We start from the raw sequence: 21,506 nt of genomic DNA, 5'->3' as shown, positions 1-21,506 counted from the left end.
GTGTGGGGATTCCCACAGGAAAGCTACAACAACAAAACACAATAAAACCTTCCTTTAAGACATGTCACTTATGTGGAATAAAAACACAATGGCATGTGCTGTTATAAGACAAATAATTGAGGGATGTGCATGTGGAAGTTTTTGTTATGTACATGTATTGTAACTATAGTCTGGAAATAACAAGTTGAAACAAGTTAGTTCTTGTTAACACTTATGTTATTGCAGCTATGAAGAAAGAAAAAAGTAATCAACTAAATCAAATTCTTACCAATCAGAATCAGGTTTAGCTTTAGGTTCAGCAGACATTTGTGTGCAAGTAACCGTATTTTTCTTTGTCCTGTGTCCTTTTTAAATATCCGTAGCTGAGAAATCCACAAATTAAGCAAAGCTCTCCGAAAAAGGAAAACTCCGTGCTACGCTTGAAAAACATACGGTAAATCATACACAGTGTCTTTAATAATTACATATTCTTTCATTTCTGTCTTATTCTTGTCAATTATTTTTCTTTCTTGCTTAACACTACAACACTTCCTCAAACAGCTGGGACTCGTTCTAATTGTTGACACAGTGGTTTAAATTGCGGCTGCACTACCATATGAAGTCCTTATTGTCAATATACAATTCTGGATCAGATGTTTGTGTATCCTCCAAATAGCTTCTCGGTTGCAGCGCACTCATTTCATCCAGAACGAGAGATGCTAACGATCCCATCTGGTGTTTTGGTTTTGGTAGAGAGGCGCTGGAGAAAAAGCCCCTGCGGTTCCTGCTTCAGGGGGGAAAGGTCACAGCCTTGTGCCCACAGGGAACCGAGCAGGTGTGGGCTCTGAACATCAAGAGAGCCATACTGAGCATGCTCCAGACCTCCCACTCCGGACGGGTCAGAGAGACTGTGAAAGAAGTGAGGACCTTCTCAACAAGTACTCATATTTAAAAAAACAAAAGTTATGCTTTTGAAGCCTTTGCTTCATTAAGCTCTAGCCTGTATGGTAGCTCAAAGTAAATGAATTTCTTGTGTACATTGGATTATGAAATATGTTTGTCTGACCAATTATTTGTGACTTACATCATCATGTAACTGATGTTCATCACCCTCCTCATCTTAACTTACAACTCCAAATAAACTTTAGACCCTGATTTACTTTATTGGCATTTGGCAGACGCTCTTATCCAGAGTGATTTACAGTTTAATTAATTTTATACAACTAAGCAATTGAGGGATAAGGGCCTTGCTCAGGAACCCAGTGGCAGCTTGGTGGACCTGGGATTGGAACGCACAACCTACCGATCAGTATCCAACAACTTAACCACTAAGCTACCTTAGTTCCATCCCTGGTGGAACGTAAATTGTAGAATGTAAGTTGAGCTGGTGCTATACTTGGTCATTTACATTTGGAACCACCTCATCTTCACAGACTGATATATATGGGACGTGCATCAGTTCCTATGAGTTGAAGGGCACTTCTCTAGTGAAGACACGGCATCTGCAGCAATGCCTGCAAGACAGAGTGAATGATTTTTGGCAGAATTCTGTCCCTCTCAAAGATGACAGGGTAGGTTGCTTCATTGATGTGTTAAATATCTTAATATTGTATTCCAAGCATTCAAAACATTAACGACTGCTTCTTATCAGACAGTGAATGCCAACCTCAAATGTACCCAGCACTATGGCACAACCATAATGGACAGGGTGAACTGCACCGAGACGGTGGTACTTGTGCCCTTGTCAGGGTCATTAGACATGGCACAGACCAGCACTGTCTCAACCCTGACTCTTTTGAGAACCCTGGATGGGATACAAATAGATTCAGGTAGAGTGAGGAGTCAGAAATTTGTTAACATGACAAGAATTTCTCATACACATGACAACATATAGAGGAAAACTGAAAACGTTTTATTTTCTATCAGGGTTGCATGACGAAGGATATTTGACTGATCTGCAGTTTGACATGGATGCTGTGAAACCAAGCCAAAGAGGATCACGCTTGATTCAGGAGCTTTCTAGCACAGTGAGGAGGATTTGCGCTAACTCGGCAGATCAACAACAGGTCAGGTCCCAGTTTATTCCAAAGCATATTACTTAATTTTTCATGGTTTATTAAGGGTGCTTTCACAGACTCAATATTTAGGCTACTGACTGAATGCAATTCTGCTCAGATGTGCATCAGAACAACTGAAGTGGTCTAGGTACACTTTCAAGCAAAAGCTGTTTGACTAAATCAACCCAACTGCAGGAAGTGAACCAAGCTAAATCAAATAGCAAAAACAGGCTAAACATTTTCAGGTGTTTCTTCTCTTTTTGTATGCCTCAGCAATCAGATTTGTTTCTGAGTCTGGCCCTACAATTAAGAACTTTGACACTCCAGCAGCTGAGTGAAGTCTGGCAAGAGGTGTCCTTTAAATGCCTTGATGACTGGTCAGTCTTTCACCAAGTTCTTATTACGAAGTTCTTAAGAATCTATCAGCTGATTAAACAAATATTTGAAACATCACTGTGTTAGAAATATGCAAGTTTGACAGTCAGCATTTGTTGGTTTTCCTTCTGTCATTATAGGCAGCCTTTGCTAGAGGCACTACCATCGTGCGGATCTGAAGCATGCATCCAGTTCACAACAAACCTCATCCTCAACAAGGAGATTGGTCAAGATCATATCACCTCCTTCCTTAGTACCGTCACATTTACTTCCTATCCTACATCATCAATGATCAACCATATCAGTGTGAGTTCTCATGCTGCTGAAGAAGAAATTGCACTGGTTACCCAATGTTTCTTCATTTACCAATGTCTTCCATATTCTTCCTCAGTCTCTGCTGAAACTTCCTCCGATTCGTCCAAAGACTTTACTCGCTGTTTCTTCACTTGTCCACCGCTTCTGCCAGAGGGAACGGACTCCATGTAGTCAGATCCCTGCGGTCCAAGAGCTTGTGCTGGTTTTGAAGGAGGATCTAAGACAAAGCTGTGGAGGGCAAGAACCCTTACCAATTACAGAGGTACAGCCAAAAAAATGCTGTATGCCGTGAGAAGAACGATATATTGAATTAACTGATGCCAGTTTTCAACTTTCTTCTGCAGCTGCTACATGTTTTGAAAGCAGTAGAGAATATAGGTCTGCCTGAATTCATACCTCCGTTGAAAATTTGTATTCACAACCACTCGGCACCCGAAGAGCTTCGATTAGCTGTTGTGCAAGCTTTCAGACACATCCCCTGTCACAGAAAGGTATGTATCTATAGCCTTTCAAGTATCACTTTGCTTTGAACACACCCAGCTTTTTTGCCTAGCTATTTTCTCAGAGTTTGGCCAATTGCCAGGTCCCAAGCCCAAGCTAAGACAATGTGAAGGCTAGGACTTGTTTTGTCACCATATGAAGCCACCAAATATTTTTTGAACTGCTGCTCATAAAATATGTGGTGGAAAGTGATAACTGCAGTCTTTCATATACATAAGCTCATATTCAGCCATGATTGGAAAGTGACTGACAGGCGAGAAAGTAATGACAACATATGCACCCAGAGAGCATGGCCAAATCTGCACTTCTGGAATGCCACTCGCAACACACACTGCGGCATTGTTTGGATTCAGAGTCATGAGGTGGTACACCCGTTTGGTCAGCTAGTAGGTTTCCTTGTTACTTGACAAAATGAAGGTGGTCTACCAGCCTGACCAGCTCAGCTTGTATTGTGGCATAGCTGATCAGTCTGATCTGTTGAATTCAACCAATTTGTATACCATGACATAGGCAACAATCTTGTTTGTCTTACTTTAGCGAGGAGTTCTTGCTTGGACATACCAGCAGCTTCAAGAGGATGTGGAGATTAGGATTGCTGCATATCAGCAGCTCATGTCCTGTCCTGACCAGGAAGTGTTTAGGATCGTAAAAGACACCTTAAGCAATGAAACATCTACCCAAGGTATGAGTGCTCAGCATGATTCTTTTCTGAGACCAGATCCAGACCTCATGCTGCCAGTTGATGTTCCTTAATCTAAGATATCTAAGAGAAATGTTTGTTGTAAATAAAGGTTCCTTTTATGTATTGTATGCATGGAATCATGTTTAACATAAAATAACTTCAAATGTGTACATTTGGATTTCTGCTTTAGTTGGGTCTTTTGTTTGGAGCCATCTCTTCAACATCCTGAAAACAGAAGACCCTCTGAAGAAAGACCTAATGGAGTCATTGCCACATGACATCATCAGTAAAGACTTTGAGGCTGAACCATGGAAATATTCGTCACACATGGACATTACAATGGATACTGGTATATTATGACCCACTCTGTAGGCTATGTGTGTATAGTTTTTGCATATGTTGTGACACCAGTTTTTATTTCCCTTCTATGTTTGAAAGGAGCGGCAATTCTCAATACTGAGGGAGCTTTGGTTTTCTCCCCAATGTCCTTTCTGCCACGTTCTGCAATGGCCAATCTGACAGCTTACATCTTGGGCAGATCATTTAATATTTTAGAGGTAGCAAAATAATATATGCCTTTATATAATTTACTTTATCATTATACTGATGAATAGTATTGTGAAATTCGTGTATGCCTATGTTGTGGTCAGGTTTCTTTCAGAATGGAAAATGCAGAGTCTTTTCTCTGGAGCATGTTTGAAGGTCAGCATGCTGCTACTAATAAAAGTCCTACAGATCAAACAGTATCTACCTCACATGGGAAGAAAAAGCAGAAAAGAAATGAGAGCAGGTTGTCTAGTCAACAAGAAAATGCAAATGAAAACGAAGACTGCAAGTCCAACATATTAAGTCCTCTCAAATCTAAGGTGAGGGACGTTGTGTGGTGATTTGTTTACTGTTTTTTTGTCACACATCAGGAATGACTAGGTTTTTGGTTTAAGTTCACAGGAAAGAGGAAAAGCCACAATGAGTTTCAATGCTGGATTAATGTGAAGATGTTTGGTAATGATCTCACATACATGACCTGCAATGAAATGCTTGGCAAATTGAGAGAGCTCTCGCTCAGTGTAGCTGGTTTCACTGTGAAGCTTCTGAAGGTAAGAAAAAACCTGTTCAAACTTGCATTCATTTCATTTCAACTAAGAATTTTGACTAGTATCCTCTGCATCTTAGGGTCAGGAGGTTAAGTTAAACCACAGGGCAGTTGTGCTGGCAGAAGATCTGGTCTTACCATCACTTTCAGGGTTGCCCATAAAGCTGAACATCAACATGTCCTCTTTTTATTCACTCTGGGTGAAAGGTAGTGCTAACTTTAAGGACTGGTCTCAGTTCTCCTTGGCTGGATATGTTAAACCAAAGTAAGTACTTGGTCTTTAAAGGTACTGGATATATTTCATTCAGTTGGGATGACGTCTCCTTCCTCCTTTGTGGTTGCTCTTTTATCAAGGGCATTTGTTGACATCTCAGCAAGAATGGGAGTGGATGGAGGTTTTGGTCGAGTTGGATTGGAGTGGGTCACCCAATTCAGAACATCCACCACCTTGGATGGAGGCATCTATGTGCACAATGGACAAAGTTTGAAGATGGTTCTCAACACACCTGATGATGTTATGGAAATTTTGTCCTTTAGGTCTGAGATAATCAGAAAAATGTAAAAATAAATAAATAAGTAAATGTTGGCTAATCTATAGCACACCATTAATCCTTTTCTTGGAACAGTTTCAGAATGTATCGCATAAGTGGAGAAAGTAGAGAAGAGCTCACACCAAGGAATCTCAAAGAGAAGACTACCTGTTCTCCAAAAACATGTACATAACAATTTTACAAAATAAGTTACCATAGTCTACCTTTTCCTAAAATGAAATAATGAACAGTAAGTTAGTTGTTTCCGTCTGCTCAAGGGTCAAAGATGCTTGGATGGCAATTATGCACTGATGTCACCTACCCAGTGCTGCTGATGGGAAAAAGTTTTCCACCTCCTGGCCCAATGATCTTTAGCTTGAGGCTTCAAAAACTGGATAGAGTCCTTCAAAAGTACCTTTTAGAAGCAGCTTATTCCTTTGTTCCCAAGGTAGGCATTTCAGGGTATCTTTATTGCTGAAAATCCAGGTGAATATTTCCTCTCATCTTTTACTTGTAATTGCACTTGTATTTATTCACCAGCAAAACTCCTGGATCCCACGTGAAGCCAACCTTCTCATCTTCCTTGGAACCCCACAATCCACTATCCCCCGAGATATATCTTTGGACTTCAATCTCAATCCTCAGAGGCTAATTCTTAAAATTGTTCACCCACAGAAATCCATTCTGATTCAAGGTTACCCATAGCGTTAAAGGCATATATGTGTGAATTATGAATAAGTTACTGTCTCTGTACTCTCTACATAGATCCATTTCTAATCTTGTATTCTTGGCCACAGGGCAATTTGATGAAGTGAATGGTCAGAGGTCAGGTAAAGCTGAAATACTAATAGATGACAAGTACCATTATTATCTAAAGGTAAACCATGTATGCAGAAAAATGTCAAGCAATTCATTTGATATGTTTTATATTTTGTCTGTATTTTAGATGTGTAATCAATTCCTCCTGTGCTTCAGGGATTGATAGAGACTCTGAATCTACCATCAGAAAAGAGAACACAATACCAGCTGGAGGCCAAGTTTGCAGCAGATGGGCATCCAGTCATACTCTCTGCTAATGTCACACATGGGCTCAACAGGAAGATCAATGTCTCTGCTAAGTTGAAAAATGTCTTCATTAAGGATGCTGCCTTTTCAGGCAAGACCTTTATTTTTGGATAATATAAGCTGTAGTATGTTAAATACACATACACATGAGTAAAAAAAATAAAGGAAAATAAGGTTCTAGCTAGCACCAAAATGGATTTGGTTGGGACTCCAATGAAACCCCTTTATGGCTCTATGTAGAATCCTACAGAGATCACTCAAATTACATTAGTAAAATAGAACTAGAAGCTAGTATACTATTGAAAACTCAAAGAGAGAGACAGGATCCACTTTGATGGGGTTTCCTGAAAGGATTTATTGACAGATCAATGTTGGACATGCAATCATTGGTACGATGATAAATAATAGTAAATACAGGCAATTCAAAGATGATATCAAAGGCAATGGCAAAGGTTGATGCCAATGCCTAAAGGCCATACAATAAATAAAGGAACTAAATTAGTACTCGGGAGACAAGGAACCTTGCTAGGGATGGACATCATTCAGAGTTGTTATGACAGTTAGAACCCATAACTGTTTAAGACACCTTTGAAGAACCCTTTGTAAAAGTAATGGTAACTAAGTCTTCAAGTTCTAGGTAAGAAGAGCTGTGATTCCAGTGCATTTTTAAGCAACGCATATAGTGGATCAAAAGTTCTATCTAACTTCATCCACAGTGCAGGTGGAGCGGAGGCAGGATGAAGGCAAGAGGCAGTACTCATTGGATGCAGGTCTCCTGTTGCCTTACTTACTTAACACCAGGATATTAGGACTACTTGAAAACAGGGGGTTGGAGTGGACCTCTGGCTTGAGGATCAGATATGGGGTGCAAGGTTAGAGATCTAATCTTTCAACATTGCTCTTTACCACAAATAAAGTGAAGTCGATTGACTGATTTTATGTTTTCTCTAGAGGATTCAGAAAACACGCAAGAGTGCCACATGTCTCAAAACCTGAGACATGAGGTCAAGCCAGCTGAGAAGCACTATGGCATGACAGTAGAGCATGAACTCCAATGTTCCCACATGACATTTATCAACCACAGGGTAACAGTATTATGTTAGATTGCATCTCATTGTTATGTTGCAAGCTCAACATGAATGGTCACATTGGTATTGGTGTTGTTCTGAATTATAGATTCAGATGCAACATGAAAGGAGCCCCATTCATATCCAGTCTTCACTTGACCTGAGCTATGGCAATCACTGGAACCAAGGTAGCAACAAACAAAGAGTCCTCTTGAATCAGTCCATCAGGAACCAGTCTGGACCGAGTCTTACCAGTTATGCTCTAGAGGTGAAGCCTTTTCATATCTGCCATATTTTGTTGCACCATACCTCTCCAAAGTCACTTGTTTAATCCTGACTCAGGGTGTCTGTGTGGAGCTATAACTGTTTTCTTGATATCCACTTGGGGTTTTGCTTAGTTTTGCATGTTTCTCTCACCTTCCAAAAACCCTGCCACAGGAGCAATTGGCTGGGATAGTCTTCCACTGCAACCCTGACCAGATTCAATTAATATTTGATTGTCATATGTTCATATATTTTGAAATAGTATGCCTGATAGTAGTCTTCAGTTCTATGACATGGTTGAGTAAGATGGTTGATAAGTTGAAATCTTTATATTTCAGTTTAGCTTACGAATCCCAGACAAAGGACTGAATTGCAAAACTCAGTTCCTATACTCCCACCAGAAAAGAAGGCAGTCTGAGATGAGCACCCATCTGAAGGTCAATTATAATGACCAGATTCCCCTAGTAGCTGGGCTTCATTGGAAAGACATGTCTGCAAAATCTTCATTACGGAAATGGGAAGGTACTGGGCCATTCTAGATTTTTAATAGTAGTCCTGTCATGGTAAACATATATATCAAGCTTTTCTTCTTCACTGCTTCTAACTGCAGGGTCCTTAAACATGGACACACCTTGGATGTATGTCTACATGGCTCATAAGTTATCTCAGCTCCAGCATGGTACTTCCCAGTTCACTTCTGAAATTACAACCCGCAAGATGATTACGATTAGCAACTTGATGGTGGATGGTCTCTACAGGGAAAGGGGCAGAGACAGAGAGGGGCACTTATATATATTTACACCAACAGTCACCTATATGAAGGTAATCAGCATTACAATATTTTGCATATGGAATAGGAATTCAGCTAATCCCAGGATAGATTAGACAGATTCACATATATGTGTTTGCTTTGCTCCAGGTTGGTGGCTACATCGTAGCGGGAAAACGTAGAGTTAACGCCTCGTGTTCTATCAGTACAGCTTGGATGCCAACCTTGAGAGGTGAGATTTCACTGGGGAATGGAAAAGAGCTAAAGACTCTAGATATGAGCACCGGCTATGGCAAGGAGAACCTCAACATCTCTGCAAGCCTCAACACTGTAGATAAGGTATAGGGCCTGTTCAAACCACATGCTTACTGAGGTACCAGACCATTTTTGGGTAATCTAAGCTTGTTCATTTGTATTTCAGAAGCTTAAGAAGAGGTTCTTGATGATGACTATAACTCTATCAGACCTAAACAATTCTTACTTTGAGCTGGATATTGGTGGTAGGGTGGAAGAGATGAGGAAGGATGTGAACTTGTATCAAAAACGATGGGTTCTACACTTCAGGTATTGATTTTCATTATCATTAATCATTTCTGATGTTGATCTGGTACCATTAAAGCAATAACTGAAACGACATTGGTGAAGTTCCCACTTAAAACTTGATTCAAACTTCTACTCTTGACTGCATTCCTTTCAACAGGCAGCCATATAAGTTCCTTCCACAAAGTCTACACCTGCAGAAGACATTCACCGTTGATCTGCATAAAGGAATCTACATTTTTGAGTCAAAGCTGCTGCTTAGCGACAACCGAAAAGCTATTCATGTGCTGACTCTTGGATTTCGACCACAGCACTTTCAACCATATGTATGTCCGAGCTGTCCATCCTTTCAGATTTCAAAACCAAAAATACCTGAAGTATCATGATAAACATGATCAGATTATTATCAAATAATTATTGTGAGCTGATCCTCGAAGACATTGTTTTTGGTCTTAGGTGTGTTCCTCCCTGATTAATTCTTTTAACTTGGAAAATGTCCCACAAGACTTGGAAATTTGCATTAGTATCTACAAAAACCAGGTAGGCCAAAGAACTATCTAAAGAATTAAAAAGAATTACAAAGAACTAAAGAATTATCACTCCATATCAATAAAGCAGCAATAGTTCATAAACATCTATAAACATTTTGCATCATAAATATTACTTATTAAATTATTTAAATCACATCTAATGTATTTTAGACTATGCAAGTGCTGCAAGGGAGGATGCTGATCGCTAAGAAGGAGAAGGTGCTGGTTCTGGGTCAGGTCCAACTTTATGATGAAGGTTCTCAGCAAGGTGTTGTAATCAAAGTCAACCTTACTCAGTTGCTACAGGTAAAAGTATATGGTGCATCTTCTTCTTTATGCACCTTTGAGCTAATATTTATTATTTGATAACATTTTATTGCTAGCGATTATTGTGATAGCCAAAAGAAATTGTTGATCTTTTCGCCACGTCTAGTGTAGGTTTACTTATTTTTCATATTTGTGTATGCAAGGCGAGTGGGAAAAATGGCAGCCTAATCGTAGAATCACTCAGCTGACGTCTGTCGTTTGCATTACAGATGAAAATTCCCTCCTTGGTAACTTTTGATGGTGAGGCGATGAGAAGTTACAGGACGAGTAAAGACTTTAAATACATCGCAAAAGGAAATGTGGCCATCGATGACAAGGACTATGATGTAAAAACCTATATTTTATAAATATCATATTCAATAAATTTCCTCATGTTAAAGTGAAATGCTAATGGTAATTTTAATGAAAATTTGTTTCCAGGCATATTTGTCATTAGAGAAGACTCCTTCTGGAAATATCAGTAGTTCTGGATATCTGAGGTCTGATGGCAAGATAAATGCTATGCTAGATGTTTCTCTAGCTAATGCTATACGAAAGAACGTTCACGCGGTCGACTTGACCCTCAGCTTTCAGCAAACTTTATTTCCACCGGTCATCGCGGAACTCCACCTTCATCTCAGTGCAAACTCTTCTTCAGACAGGTACATTTCGCCTCAACTGACTTTATAACATCATATTTCTTGATACTAGTCCCTATACCTTTTAACATTTATATTATATTTGCTCTTCTCTCAGTTTCTTTGTTTTGTGTGCACTGAGAAAGAGTGATGAGGTGTTTCAGGCTCAGCTGAATGCAGCTCTAGAGCAAAACCCTGGACTCCGGTTATCTCTTTTAGGGGACTTGAATGTTTCACTGTCTGGCGTTTCAGTCCTGACGCATGTCTCCAGTTTAGCAGGACTGCTGGATCAGGCAAAGTGTCTGACTGAGGGTAGGCCACCACACTGGATAAATTGATATGGATTAGAATGATACGACGGCTTATTTTATACCTTACTGAATCCAGTTCACTGCTGCTTATGTTCTCCAGGATACCTGACGTTAACAGTAGACCAAGCTGTATATCGTGTGGAGATGAAACACACAAAGTCTAGGTTTAAAGAAGAAACAAATGGGTCTGAAAGTGCCTGGATTTGTGTCCTGGCTCAGGAGAAGTCCCTCTGCATGAACATTAGCAGGATCTTTATAGAGCATGAAGAGAATGCTCTCCAAGCCCAACTCGATCACTCCTTTCCTTTGTTGCTCTCAGCAGGTACGCTCACATCCATCATTCTAGCTATTTCATATTATATATGGTGCCAAAGTTGACTATGGTCCATTGTGCTCAAAGGCAGGTGCTCATCTTAGCATATTTTATACAATTCCATTGGCACAGGAATCCCGTTTACCACCAGCTGCATGGTGGATGTGAAGCAGTGTAAAAGTGGTCTGTCTGCTGAGCTTGTGCTCCATGCTGGAGCCCAAGAGCTGAAGCTCATGCTGCAGAGAAGACTGCACAACTCTACAGAAATTGCCGGGCATTTACTGGTTAGTCCTCCTTTTGGTATCTTACCGCAATTCCAGTGGTATTTCAGTCTCTCTTGAATGTGGTTCATTTTTGTTTGGTTCATGGTGCTCATATTCAACATTGATCATTTGTTAAAGGATTAACAGCATGCCTCTTTCAGAGACCCCTGTGATCTGGGTCAGTTGGTTTCGTTGTTATTTGAAGGAAATGCCTCTGATTCCATGCTCATCTCCTACAAAGAAGACAAACTGAACGGACATTCGGCTTGTTTTAACAGGTGAACTGCATGGGGAGGATCGGACTAGACCACCTGCTGGGTTACTGCTACTCAGAGGCGCTGGATCAGTCGCTTAGGGTAGGGACGGTTTCTCTAGCGCAGATCTGAAGACCGTTGTGTGTACCGCGATATTACAATTTGACATTAACTCATTCTTTATGCAAGCAGATGGAGATACAGGCTAATCTCTCAGATTCCATCCAAATTCTGCCAGAAAACCAAGGAACCCTGTCATTGCTACTTAAGATCCTGGGACACCACTTAACGCCCAGGTTTAGTACAATCTATAGTGCAAAATGTCCAAAGTTGTTATCATTAAATATTCTTACTTTTGCCTATTCTTTCATTTTAGCACTGGCCTGATGGTTAATGTTCACCACAACATTTCTTCTCTACAACCTTATGTCCCGTTTGGGTTTAACACCAAGTCACAGGTATGGCAAAACCTGGAATCTGTAACTCATCGCTGGTTTTGTGTGCTTTTGTTTATATATCTCTGTTTTCCTGTTCTTTCATTGCTTTGCTACCTTAATGTGGTGGCCTGTTTTGTGTTTGGTCCTTAAACTGATTTCTGTTGACTGTTTTTAATTTGGCATTCGTGTTGTTAAGCCTAAGTCATGACTCCTTCCTTTCTAGTTGAATGTGTAGCATTTTTTCTGGATTTGAACCCTGTGCTTCTTATGCACAAAAATCTTAAAGATAGACCTGTACAAGTACAGATTTCTGTACACAAATTTAGCATTCTTTATGTGTTGTCTTTCTAAATCAGTGCCTATCTATGCTTTTGTCTCTATACAGCTGAATCGATCGTCTTCTTCGGTTAAGGCCGCAGCAGAGTTAGTGATAGACGATCATGGGATGCGTTTTAAAGGACAGGCTTCACAGACAAAGCTTGGATTCAAGCAAGTGTTCGAGCTTTACCACTCTTTACCTCAGGTACGAGTGAAATTCTCAAGCATTGATGTTACGTTTAATAACAGCTCTTGAGGTAGAAATGAACTTGGAAGGAATGAAAATTATGCAACGAAATTCATTGAGATTTGATTGATTTTATTGTTATATCTTGCCTCACAACAATATCACCACCATTATAACAGCTATAAAAAGTCATTCCTTGTCCAGTTTCTTTTCCTTTTCCTTGAAGGTATTGCAAAGCATAAACTCTTCTGTGCTGTAGAAAAGTTTTAAAAGCTACAACTTTGCCTCAGATTTCAGACACTTGAAAAGAGACATTTGAGAATGTAACACTTTCACTTGATTTCTATTCAGCTGATGACCGTTCCATCAAGTCTTTTAGTCAAGACATGGTATGCCGGACGCAACGGATCGCACGTCCTCACACACCAAACACAGTGGATGGATGAAAACTCACCTGCACCTACAGGGCTACAGCAATGGAAATCGAGACAGATAGGTACCAGTGCTATTATTAACTAAGGAATAAAACACTGCTTTTAGAGAATATTCAGGGTGGACCTGATCACAGCAGAGCAGAGTTGGGTTTGTTCCATTTTCTGTAATACATCACAGTGTTCTCCTTTTTCTCAGATGAATTCGGGCCTCAGACTCGAGGATGGGGGCTGGAAGTGAGGTTTGAGAATGACACTCAGAGCAAACGTGGCAACGTTGTCATCGAATGGGATCTGACTGGAGCACAGGAGCAGGTAGGAAGTGGAAGGGAGATGTGCTCTCGAGCATTTCCAAAATATGCGTTTTAAATTCTTTTCGTGGGGAGCACAAGCACGACTGGCAGCTGTATGACTTGTATGAAATTTACTGTGTGTGACCAGATACAAGCTACAGGTTCTTGGAACTCTGCAGGCACACAGAGCGAAGCTGTGCTTGAGCTCAAACAACCTTTTACGCCTGCTCTCCCATACGTACACCTGCAAGTGCTGTCACATGACCACGAACAAGGACATGGCAGGAACAATCAGGTACATGTCTCACACACACACACTGCATATCAATTTGATATTCACAGAAACACTAAATGAGAAATCTGTCATTTTTTTCAATAGCTCCATCTGTCCTGGGATCATGGGACGCCTGTGAACGTCTCTGTAACAGTTAATAACCAGAGCCACAAGGACTTCAGCATGATGCAGGCGTGTGTTTTTGTCTCACCGGGACAGGTAAATCATGTTTCCTGAATGCAATGCAGTAAGAATAGCAAGTCTTTCTGACCACCAGGGGGCGCTGATTTTGGTGCATTAGGTGCAGAATGGTGGACTAGAGAAAGGGATCTGCTTGAGTCTAGATAAGTTTATGAATTTAAACCCCACTGCTTCCTGAAGATGGACTATAATCCAAAACCTCTCATCCTATCTATCTATCTATCTATCTATCTATCTATCTATCTATCTATCTATCTATCTATCTATCGTATTAATAGTGGAAGTTGAAATTATTATGAAAGTTTAAAATGACTCAAATGTAACTCAGTGAGATAAAATAAAAAAATGTCAGCGATTCTTATTAAATTTAGTAATTAGATATCAAGTGTGTTTGTTGACCTATTTTTAAGTCTCACAAATAAAAATTAAGAAATAAAAATAAACTTCATATTAAACTTCCTGAAAGGTAAAGTTTGGATTAAATAAAGGATTAGAATTTATACCCCTCCTCTTCCTCCTCCTCCTCCGGCTCCTCCTCTGTATAATAATAATAATAATAATAATAATAATAATAATAAAATAAAATAATAATAATTATTATTATGATCATTATTTGTATTATTATTATTTTTATTAATAATAATAATAATATTAATATTATTATTAAATGAATAAATTCATACGAAATTGAACAATAATTCATTTATTTTTATGTAGTTATATATTTATTTATACATACTCATTAATGTAAACCAGTCTCTCTCTCTCTCTCTCTCTCTCTCTCTCTCTGTGGAAGTTTTGCACATCTCACTGTTATACATCTGTTATTGAGATGAAAATATCTCCACAGGAAACATTTACACACGTTTATTTCACACATTTATAACATCTGTCTATACAAGTCTGTGTGTAAATTGTTCCTTTAGAAGCGCGGCTGTATTAAAGAAAGTTCATTGACATAAATTACTTTCCTACTGATCCGATTTATCCATTTTGGCCACACACATTTTTTTATTTTGTAGACTCAGGGTTCAACTATTTACCAATACTATTTTTAAACCTTCCCTAGCAACTGTAACTGTTTCAGTGCAATTAAAAAGCCATATAGATCAATTTATCATGGACTTGAATGCTGCAGGTATTTCACAAATGCCCTTAGATGGAATTTTTTTTTTTGGCCAATAAATAAATAAATAAATAAATAAATAAATAAATAAATAAATAAAGGAAGGGTTGGAGAGTTTCATAGAAGGGAGCCTGAACAATGTCTCTGACTAACAAAAAACTATGCTGGGATTATTTTAAGCCAGTTGTCTGTTTTGACCCTGAAATATGTCTAAGATGATTTCTAGCGAAAAGAAGCAGGGATTTGCCCGAAATATTTTTTTAGTGACTGCAGATTTTGGAACAATGAATTTCAGATGCGGTCAGTTCTCCCTCTTGTGGAGGCCCACGGCTGCGCCTCCATGGCACAAGAAGGAAAATTCTCCTTCTCTCAAAACGCAGAGCTCAAGTGGGGTGACAAGAAAATGATTCAAAGCATGAAATATCAGGTAAGTCCAGCAGCAAATCGAAAATCTGACTAATAATAACAACAACAAAATAATAAGTATTACAAGTATAATAAGTATTACAAATATTAAGGAGTTTCTGCTTCTATTTATTAAATATTTATTAAATCAAATTAAATATTAAAATGAAATTTCAAGACTAATTTATTGGTGGATTGATTTACCAATAAAGTGGTAAAATGTTACTGTACCCATTTAAAGAATGCTCATGAAATAAATATGTAGAAAATAAATAAAATCTAGAAAGGGAAATGTCACGCTCTCATGGATGCTTTCTTAGAAATCTGGTTGCGTCTGTCAGGAGGAAAAGATTTAGATAGATCTAGATAGATCAACAAACAAACAAATAAAACACCTCTGGATTTGAACCCTCGTGAACTTTGAGTTCAATATACAGGTATTTAAGATGTTCGACAGGAAGTAGATTTTTTTTTACAGAAAGCGGATCTGTTTCCTCCGAGAAAGGATTTGTTGTGTTAACAATACTGTGAGATAAATAAGCAAACAAGCAAACAAATAAATAAATAAATAATGTTTCTTAAAAGTTTCCCTCAGTGCATGTGGATAGATTTTTGCTCATTTTCTCGAAAAGGTGGCAATACTTTTGGACTCGTAACACATGCTTTTTGTGGTGAAGGTGATGTTTTTTTGCCAACTAGGCAATTTAAGGGTTAGTGGTTACCGGTTGTGTGTGTGTGTGTGTGTGTGTTTTCTTGCTCTATTAAACAGAAAACTGACAGAGGAATGCACACTGTCCAGATGGAAACTTCAGCCCAGAACATCTCGCCTGGTCCATGTTCTTCTCATACACTCCGAGCTCAGATACACTCTAATCTCAAAGACCTCCTGGAACACCATGTCCTTCTGGGGCTCTGTCCTCCACAACCGGTAAATACACGTCTGTGTGTGTGTGTGTGTGTGTGGTATGAATGCCCATAAAGGCTTGGCATCACTTTACTGAGGCCATAATACCTTGCAGCATACGTGTGTTTCTCTCACAGACCATGCCGTTTTTTCCATAACGTTTAAAACTCCCCTAATTTGCATAATAAATGATTCATTATTCATTTATATAAGACACAGCAGGACTTGTCGAGTGCATAATTGTGAGTGTGTGTGTTGGAAGGAAAAATATGTGCCGTGCCATGAAGGTAGGACAATTTGCCAATGTGAGAATGTTAACGAACCTCACATCAAAATTTATCTCTAGCAGCTTTATTGCAGCAATAAACAGATGTTTCTTCACAGCCTTTCTTTCTCCTTCCTTTCTTTTTTCTCTCTGTTAGTAGTTAATAGAACAAATAAGTCTGTAAACTTCGAGTTACTAAGAATCTCCTTGAAAAACAACTTCCTCATGTCTATGTTTATATGAAGTATAAAAACTACTGTGAATTGTTGCCATGGAAACAATGGCATATTTTAAAATAATACTTCCATTTTTTTTGTCCCAAATCCACAGGCTCTGTCTTGGTCAGGTTCTCACCGAGTGAATTCAGGGAAGGATTTGCTGTATAGTCACACCAGCGTGTCGCTTTCTGACCAGACCCAGAACAATGCATTTGTTTTGGCACTCAGGAACACCAGCAGTGCTCAACGTAGCCACTACTCCCTGCTCACTGAGGTCCTCGTCACCATTCAGATCAGTTAGTCGTGTAAAATGGATTATCGCTTGTTCTTATGTTTGAGGATAAATTGTGTGTTTCAGTGGAAAATGGGAAACTGGAGTATTGAGCTGGGAGGAAATGTACACACCACGAGCAGAAACTCAGCGCTGCAGGTTCAGGCGAAACTTGACCGCAACGAGCTCGTCTGGCTGCAGACCATGCTGGGAAAGCGCTGTTTACAAGCTGCTGCTGGATACGACGGTGGTCAGAATGAAAAACTTCATATTAGTTGAAATGTACAAGCTGATTATGAATACACAGAACCCTCTTCAATCTCCATCTTCACCCAGATTCATCTGATGACCTCCGGATGACCCTTTGCTTGGAAGGAAACCACTGGTTAACCTTCAAGACCCAAAGAGGAGGCAGCGGCATGGAGAACGAGACATTAGCACTAATCTCCATGGGAGCGGTGGATCGCGGCCTGGTCTTTCGCGCCAAGGGATGTGAGGCATGCTTAGCCGCGACAGAGGTGGGGTGAAACAGTAGATATGTTTCCATAAGGTCATATATCAGCCACATTCCACGATTCTTCTGAGCTGATGATTTCCTGTCTCGGCAGGCACGGCTGCAACAGTTAGGCACGCACATGAAGAAGAAGCTGCTGCAGAGAGTTCAAAGGCTGCACCATCTTCTTCTGGACTTCAGGAGACAGGTCAGATGAGGATAGAGGATGATCGGGATTTATTACGAGACTCAAATGCTTTTAGTGGCTGTGTAATGATTACATTTGGTGGAATTCGCACTGCAGAGGTAGGTCTGGCTGTCACTAAAGTAAGGTGAATATCATGGCAAGACTTCGCAAGGAGAGAAGGAGAAAAAACAAGCTATATATTAACACATAACAGGTGAACACATTAGGGTAATCGACCAATGATAACACAGGGGCGGAGACTAAAACCGAGGCATAAAGCATATAATCTTACAAGTAAATTAAAAAACAGTAAAATGACAAGCAACATCTACCCACAATATCAGAACAAATATCTCTGGTGTTTAAGGCTCTTCCAATTTAAATATTAGTGAAAGTTCCACCAAATAATATGCCAAAGAATAAAGAAAAGGATATTTATTTATAATATGATCAAACTACTGAATTGACCATCAACAGTCCTCACTCTTCTACACCTGTATGCTGTAATGGTTCTTCTTGAGGTTCCTCTTGAGGTCATTTCAAGGAGTTTCTTTCATGCTTCTGGCCTGCTCATTAGAAATTGAAAATTCCGATTTCGATGTGATTCTTAAATGTGAATCTTTGCGTCCAGGCCGGAGGAAATGAGCCTGTGCAGGAGCTGAGCCAGTCGATCCTGCACATGATGCGCCGAGCCGAAAACCTGCTGCTGCAGAGAGGGTCGTTGCCGTGGGACCTCTGGATGTCTGGTTCTGTCCGTCACGCGTTCACACACAGCCTTCCACGAACGCTCCAAATTCTACAGCACATGTCTCAACTCGTACAGCAAGAGCTGAGAAGTGAGTTCAGCTTCTTTGGGCCAATGAATAGATGTAGCTGATATAGGAAATGGTTTAAATTGAATACATTTATACAGAATTTAGCAGATAGAGAGTCTAAGCAGCATTAAGAAAGTTCTTGAACAAAACGTTAGGATTTCTCTGATTACTGTTTGAACTGGAGCAAAGCCCAGCTATTTAGATTCACACACCAGCTGAATAAATGCCAGATTAGGTCTGCCAGGCACAAGATATACCACGTGGACCTCTTCACGTATAATTTAACGACAAGTTAAATGATTATTTATGAGCAGCTGGATTAATTATTAAGTAAGAAATAAAACAACATGGAGGATTTCATTCTAACTGGACACCTCCAGACTTTCATTCCTCGTATACCACAGTGATTTGCTAATGAGTGCCTTTAAATTTGTGTGAACTGTTGGTTTTATTAATGAATGGCACAACACATTTTTAGCTTTTAATGCCGTGAAACATCTGTGAAAGGAGTTAATGTTACCACTTACATGCATCGTAACTATAAACAAAGATTGACACTGGAGAATTCTTCCAAAAACTTTAAATCCGCTTCGCCATTCAGAGCCTCAACAATATTCTTCAACATTCTTCACTAAAAGTAGTTGTTTTTTCTTATGGCTGAATGGCATTAGGGAAGATTTGGAATGTACATTTGCACCTTTAAGCAAAACTATTGGCATCACAATAATAGAAAAATGCTAAAGATAAATATCTTATGAAACATAGACACATAAAAATGTTTTAAATCATGTAATATTAAATAGTAATTTTTTACACCCAGAGCCGTTGGCCACTCTTGCCGGAGCGTACCATGACGTTACTGGAGAGCGTCTGGACGTGATGTGGCATGGCTTACTGGACATGTGGGGTCGAGTCCTGGAGCAGATGCTGCCTGCAGTTTTACATAATCACCACCTTAGGACGCCATCAATAACCGCTCTCCGCACTGCCATCACCGCAGTGGACCTGGTAAGATGAGGACAATTCGTGTAAATCCGGGCTTCTCCAGTTCTACACTGCACACTGTGTGTGTGTGTGTGTGTTTTTCCAGTATTCAATTCAACCCTGTGGTTTATTAAAGATTATTCAATAGCTCCAGAGCTTTATATACCCCGGTATCTCTAAATAATTTGGACACAGCTTAAAACGTCACTCATTACAATCATTTGTTAGTTGCTTGTTTTGTTTTTGTATGATATTTACTGATTTGCTAGTTTAAACCAGCACAATATTTATCAATTATTGCTCTTTTGACTGACTGAGCACTCACATTCCAGTCTCACATTTTCCAGGTCATGCAGCACACAGTCCAGTGGGCCGAGTCCAGACTGGCCATGATGTTAGTAGGATTTAGAAGACAGCTTGCTTTCATGTACAAGTTCTCTGAAAGGTGGGACTGCTAAATGGACATGAAATGGTTTGGACCTGTTGTGTAAGGCATGAACTACAGATTAAATATGAATACTGTTCTCTACTTTCTTAGCAGGACATTTTGATGTACTTAAGTTCAAATGCTACTCATTCTCATGTGCATAGTCATCACTAATATCAGGAAATATATCGTAATATATCATCTACATACAGGAAAGGCTGTATTAACGATTGCTCAGGTCCTCCGGGCCACCAGGGGGCACCATAAGGATGCAGGATTGTAGGAATTAAAAACAAAATAACAAACAAATAAAAACAACTACAAAACAAAGAAAATATTTAAGGAATGGTGAGCCCTTGGTTGTAACCATAGGCCTACATTAGGAAAGAAGAAAACAGCATTAATTTCCTAGGCACATGATCATCAGATTTCTAAATTCTATTCAAATCAGGTTTATGATGTCATAAAACAACAAATACAAATGATTAGACTGGTTGATTCCTCAGACCAATCCTTCAGTTCCCCACTACCTGCTAATAGTTCCCCAACTTGTCTGCAAACACAAAGTACAAATCAACTCATTGCTTGTTTTTGAAAATGGTTGCCGTGGTTCAAGCTTTTTGTCTCCACTTTTTTCTTTAACATGCAAGAGAGTTTATACCAAAAGTGTTTCATGACTTGTGATCAAATTTTGTGCTGTTGCAGGGAAGGGGAAATGACAGTGAGTCTTCCTGTACCACGTAATCCATGGACAAAACGGTCAGTGGTCAGCATAGCAGAAGTCATTGTGGAGGAGTTCCTCATGAAGCCTCTGCTCTCACTGAACTCAGCGAGCATCACAGCGGAGCTCTACAGGCTGAAGAGGAAACTGATGGACAGTCCTTTCAATCGTGAGTCTCGGGATATCGCTTCACGATAGCTGAAAAACAGAATAGCCTTAACCATAACCATTGAGCAGCCAAAGAAAACTGTTAGCACTGTTGTAATCTCTGGTAGTCACAGAACTGCTTAAAGGCCATCGTCAGAAAATTTCCATTGTGCCGACAATAAATTCACTACAAAACACATACAGACTGCTCCATCTACATGGTGACTGGATTTGTAATCATGTAACCTGCATATTTGCCCCAGTGTCTTCTTCTTTCCTTCCAATGATGTCCTTTTTGTTTAAGTTGTGTGGGATTAGTGGCTAAGGTGTTAAGGTGGACTACTGATAGGAAGGTTGTGAGTTCCTATCCTAAGGTTGTGTGTGTGCCCTTAACCCTCAGTTGTTCAGTTGTATAAAATGAGATATTATGTAAGGCGCTCTGGATATGGGAATCTGCCAAATGCCGTAAATGTAATTTATGCTATGTTCACCAACCATGACTCAGGGTCAGGTTCAATCACCTGTTCGGCATCTAAAAAAGGACTATCTA

At 39.6% G+C, this 21,506-nt stretch overlaps 1 protein-coding gene across 3 annotated transcripts in view; it reads left to right on the top strand.

Moving 5' to 3' along the window:
• Positions 1-21,506, top strand: part of LOC131356568 (apolipophorins) — a 28,460-nt gene that overhangs the window by 1,135 nt on the left and 5,819 nt on the right. For all 3 annotated transcript variants that reach the window (XM_058395690.1, XM_058395691.1, XM_058395689.1), the window contains exons 4-57: positions 363-433; positions 733-898; positions 1,413-1,550; positions 1,631-1,808; positions 1,906-2,045; positions 2,310-2,413; positions 2,552-2,717; positions 2,803-2,988; positions 3,071-3,217; positions 3,765-3,909; positions 4,100-4,258; positions 4,348-4,466; positions 4,560-4,775; positions 4,851-5,006; positions 5,083-5,267; positions 5,357-5,539; positions 5,629-5,717; positions 5,811-5,980; positions 6,073-6,226; positions 6,330-6,409; positions 6,508-6,688; positions 7,314-7,469; positions 7,549-7,682; positions 7,774-7,932; positions 8,267-8,450; positions 8,539-8,750; positions 8,848-9,036; positions 9,119-9,261; positions 9,398-9,563; positions 9,694-9,777; positions 9,939-10,073; positions 10,304-10,420; positions 10,515-10,735; positions 10,830-11,023; positions 11,123-11,344; positions 11,468-11,619; positions 11,877-11,954; positions 12,045-12,148; positions 12,229-12,310; positions 12,675-12,812; positions 13,146-13,290; positions 13,425-13,540; positions 13,667-13,813; positions 13,898-14,011; positions 15,415-15,546; positions 16,294-16,452; positions 17,024-17,185; positions 17,270-17,432; positions 17,519-17,700; positions 17,791-17,883; positions 18,494-18,698; positions 19,498-19,685; positions 20,009-20,106; positions 20,794-20,978. In XM_058395690.1, coding sequence (XP_058251673.1) covers positions 363-433; positions 733-898; positions 1,413-1,550; positions 1,631-1,808; positions 1,906-2,045; positions 2,310-2,413; positions 2,552-2,717; positions 2,803-2,988; positions 3,071-3,217; positions 3,765-3,909; positions 4,100-4,258; positions 4,348-4,466; positions 4,560-4,775; positions 4,851-5,006; positions 5,083-5,267; positions 5,357-5,539; positions 5,629-5,717; positions 5,811-5,980; positions 6,073-6,226; positions 6,330-6,409; positions 6,508-6,688; positions 7,314-7,469; positions 7,549-7,682; positions 7,774-7,932; positions 8,267-8,450; positions 8,539-8,750; positions 8,848-9,036; positions 9,119-9,261; positions 9,398-9,563; positions 9,694-9,777; positions 9,939-10,073; positions 10,304-10,420; positions 10,515-10,735; positions 10,830-11,023; positions 11,123-11,344; positions 11,468-11,619; positions 11,877-11,954; positions 12,045-12,148; positions 12,229-12,310; positions 12,675-12,812; positions 13,146-13,290; positions 13,425-13,540; positions 13,667-13,813; positions 13,898-14,011; positions 15,415-15,546; positions 16,294-16,452; positions 17,024-17,185; positions 17,270-17,432; positions 17,519-17,700; positions 17,791-17,883; positions 18,494-18,698; positions 19,498-19,685; positions 20,009-20,106; positions 20,794-20,978 — 8,092 coding nt within the window. The remainder of the gene's footprint in view (positions 1-362; positions 434-732; positions 899-1,412; positions 1,551-1,630; positions 1,809-1,905; positions 2,046-2,309; positions 2,414-2,551; positions 2,718-2,802; positions 2,989-3,070; positions 3,218-3,764; positions 3,910-4,099; positions 4,259-4,347; positions 4,467-4,559; positions 4,776-4,850; positions 5,007-5,082; positions 5,268-5,356; positions 5,540-5,628; positions 5,718-5,810; positions 5,981-6,072; positions 6,227-6,329; positions 6,410-6,507; positions 6,689-7,313; positions 7,470-7,548; positions 7,683-7,773; positions 7,933-8,266; positions 8,451-8,538; positions 8,751-8,847; positions 9,037-9,118; positions 9,262-9,397; positions 9,564-9,693; positions 9,778-9,938; positions 10,074-10,303; positions 10,421-10,514; positions 10,736-10,829; positions 11,024-11,122; positions 11,345-11,467; positions 11,620-11,876; positions 11,955-12,044; positions 12,149-12,228; positions 12,311-12,674; positions 12,813-13,145; positions 13,291-13,424; positions 13,541-13,666; positions 13,814-13,897; positions 14,012-15,414; positions 15,547-16,293; positions 16,453-17,023; positions 17,186-17,269; positions 17,433-17,518; positions 17,701-17,790; positions 17,884-18,493; positions 18,699-19,497; positions 19,686-20,008; positions 20,107-20,793; positions 20,979-21,506) is intronic.

Source organism: Hemibagrus wyckioides, linkage group LG07 (genome assembly GCF_019097595.1).
Source record: "Hemibagrus wyckioides isolate EC202008001 linkage group LG07, SWU_Hwy_1.0, whole genome shotgun sequence".
Classification (NCBI taxonomy): domain Eukaryota; kingdom Metazoa; phylum Chordata; class Actinopteri; order Siluriformes; family Bagridae; genus Hemibagrus; species Hemibagrus wyckioides.
This window is presented reverse-complemented; position numbering and strand designations above follow the sequence as displayed.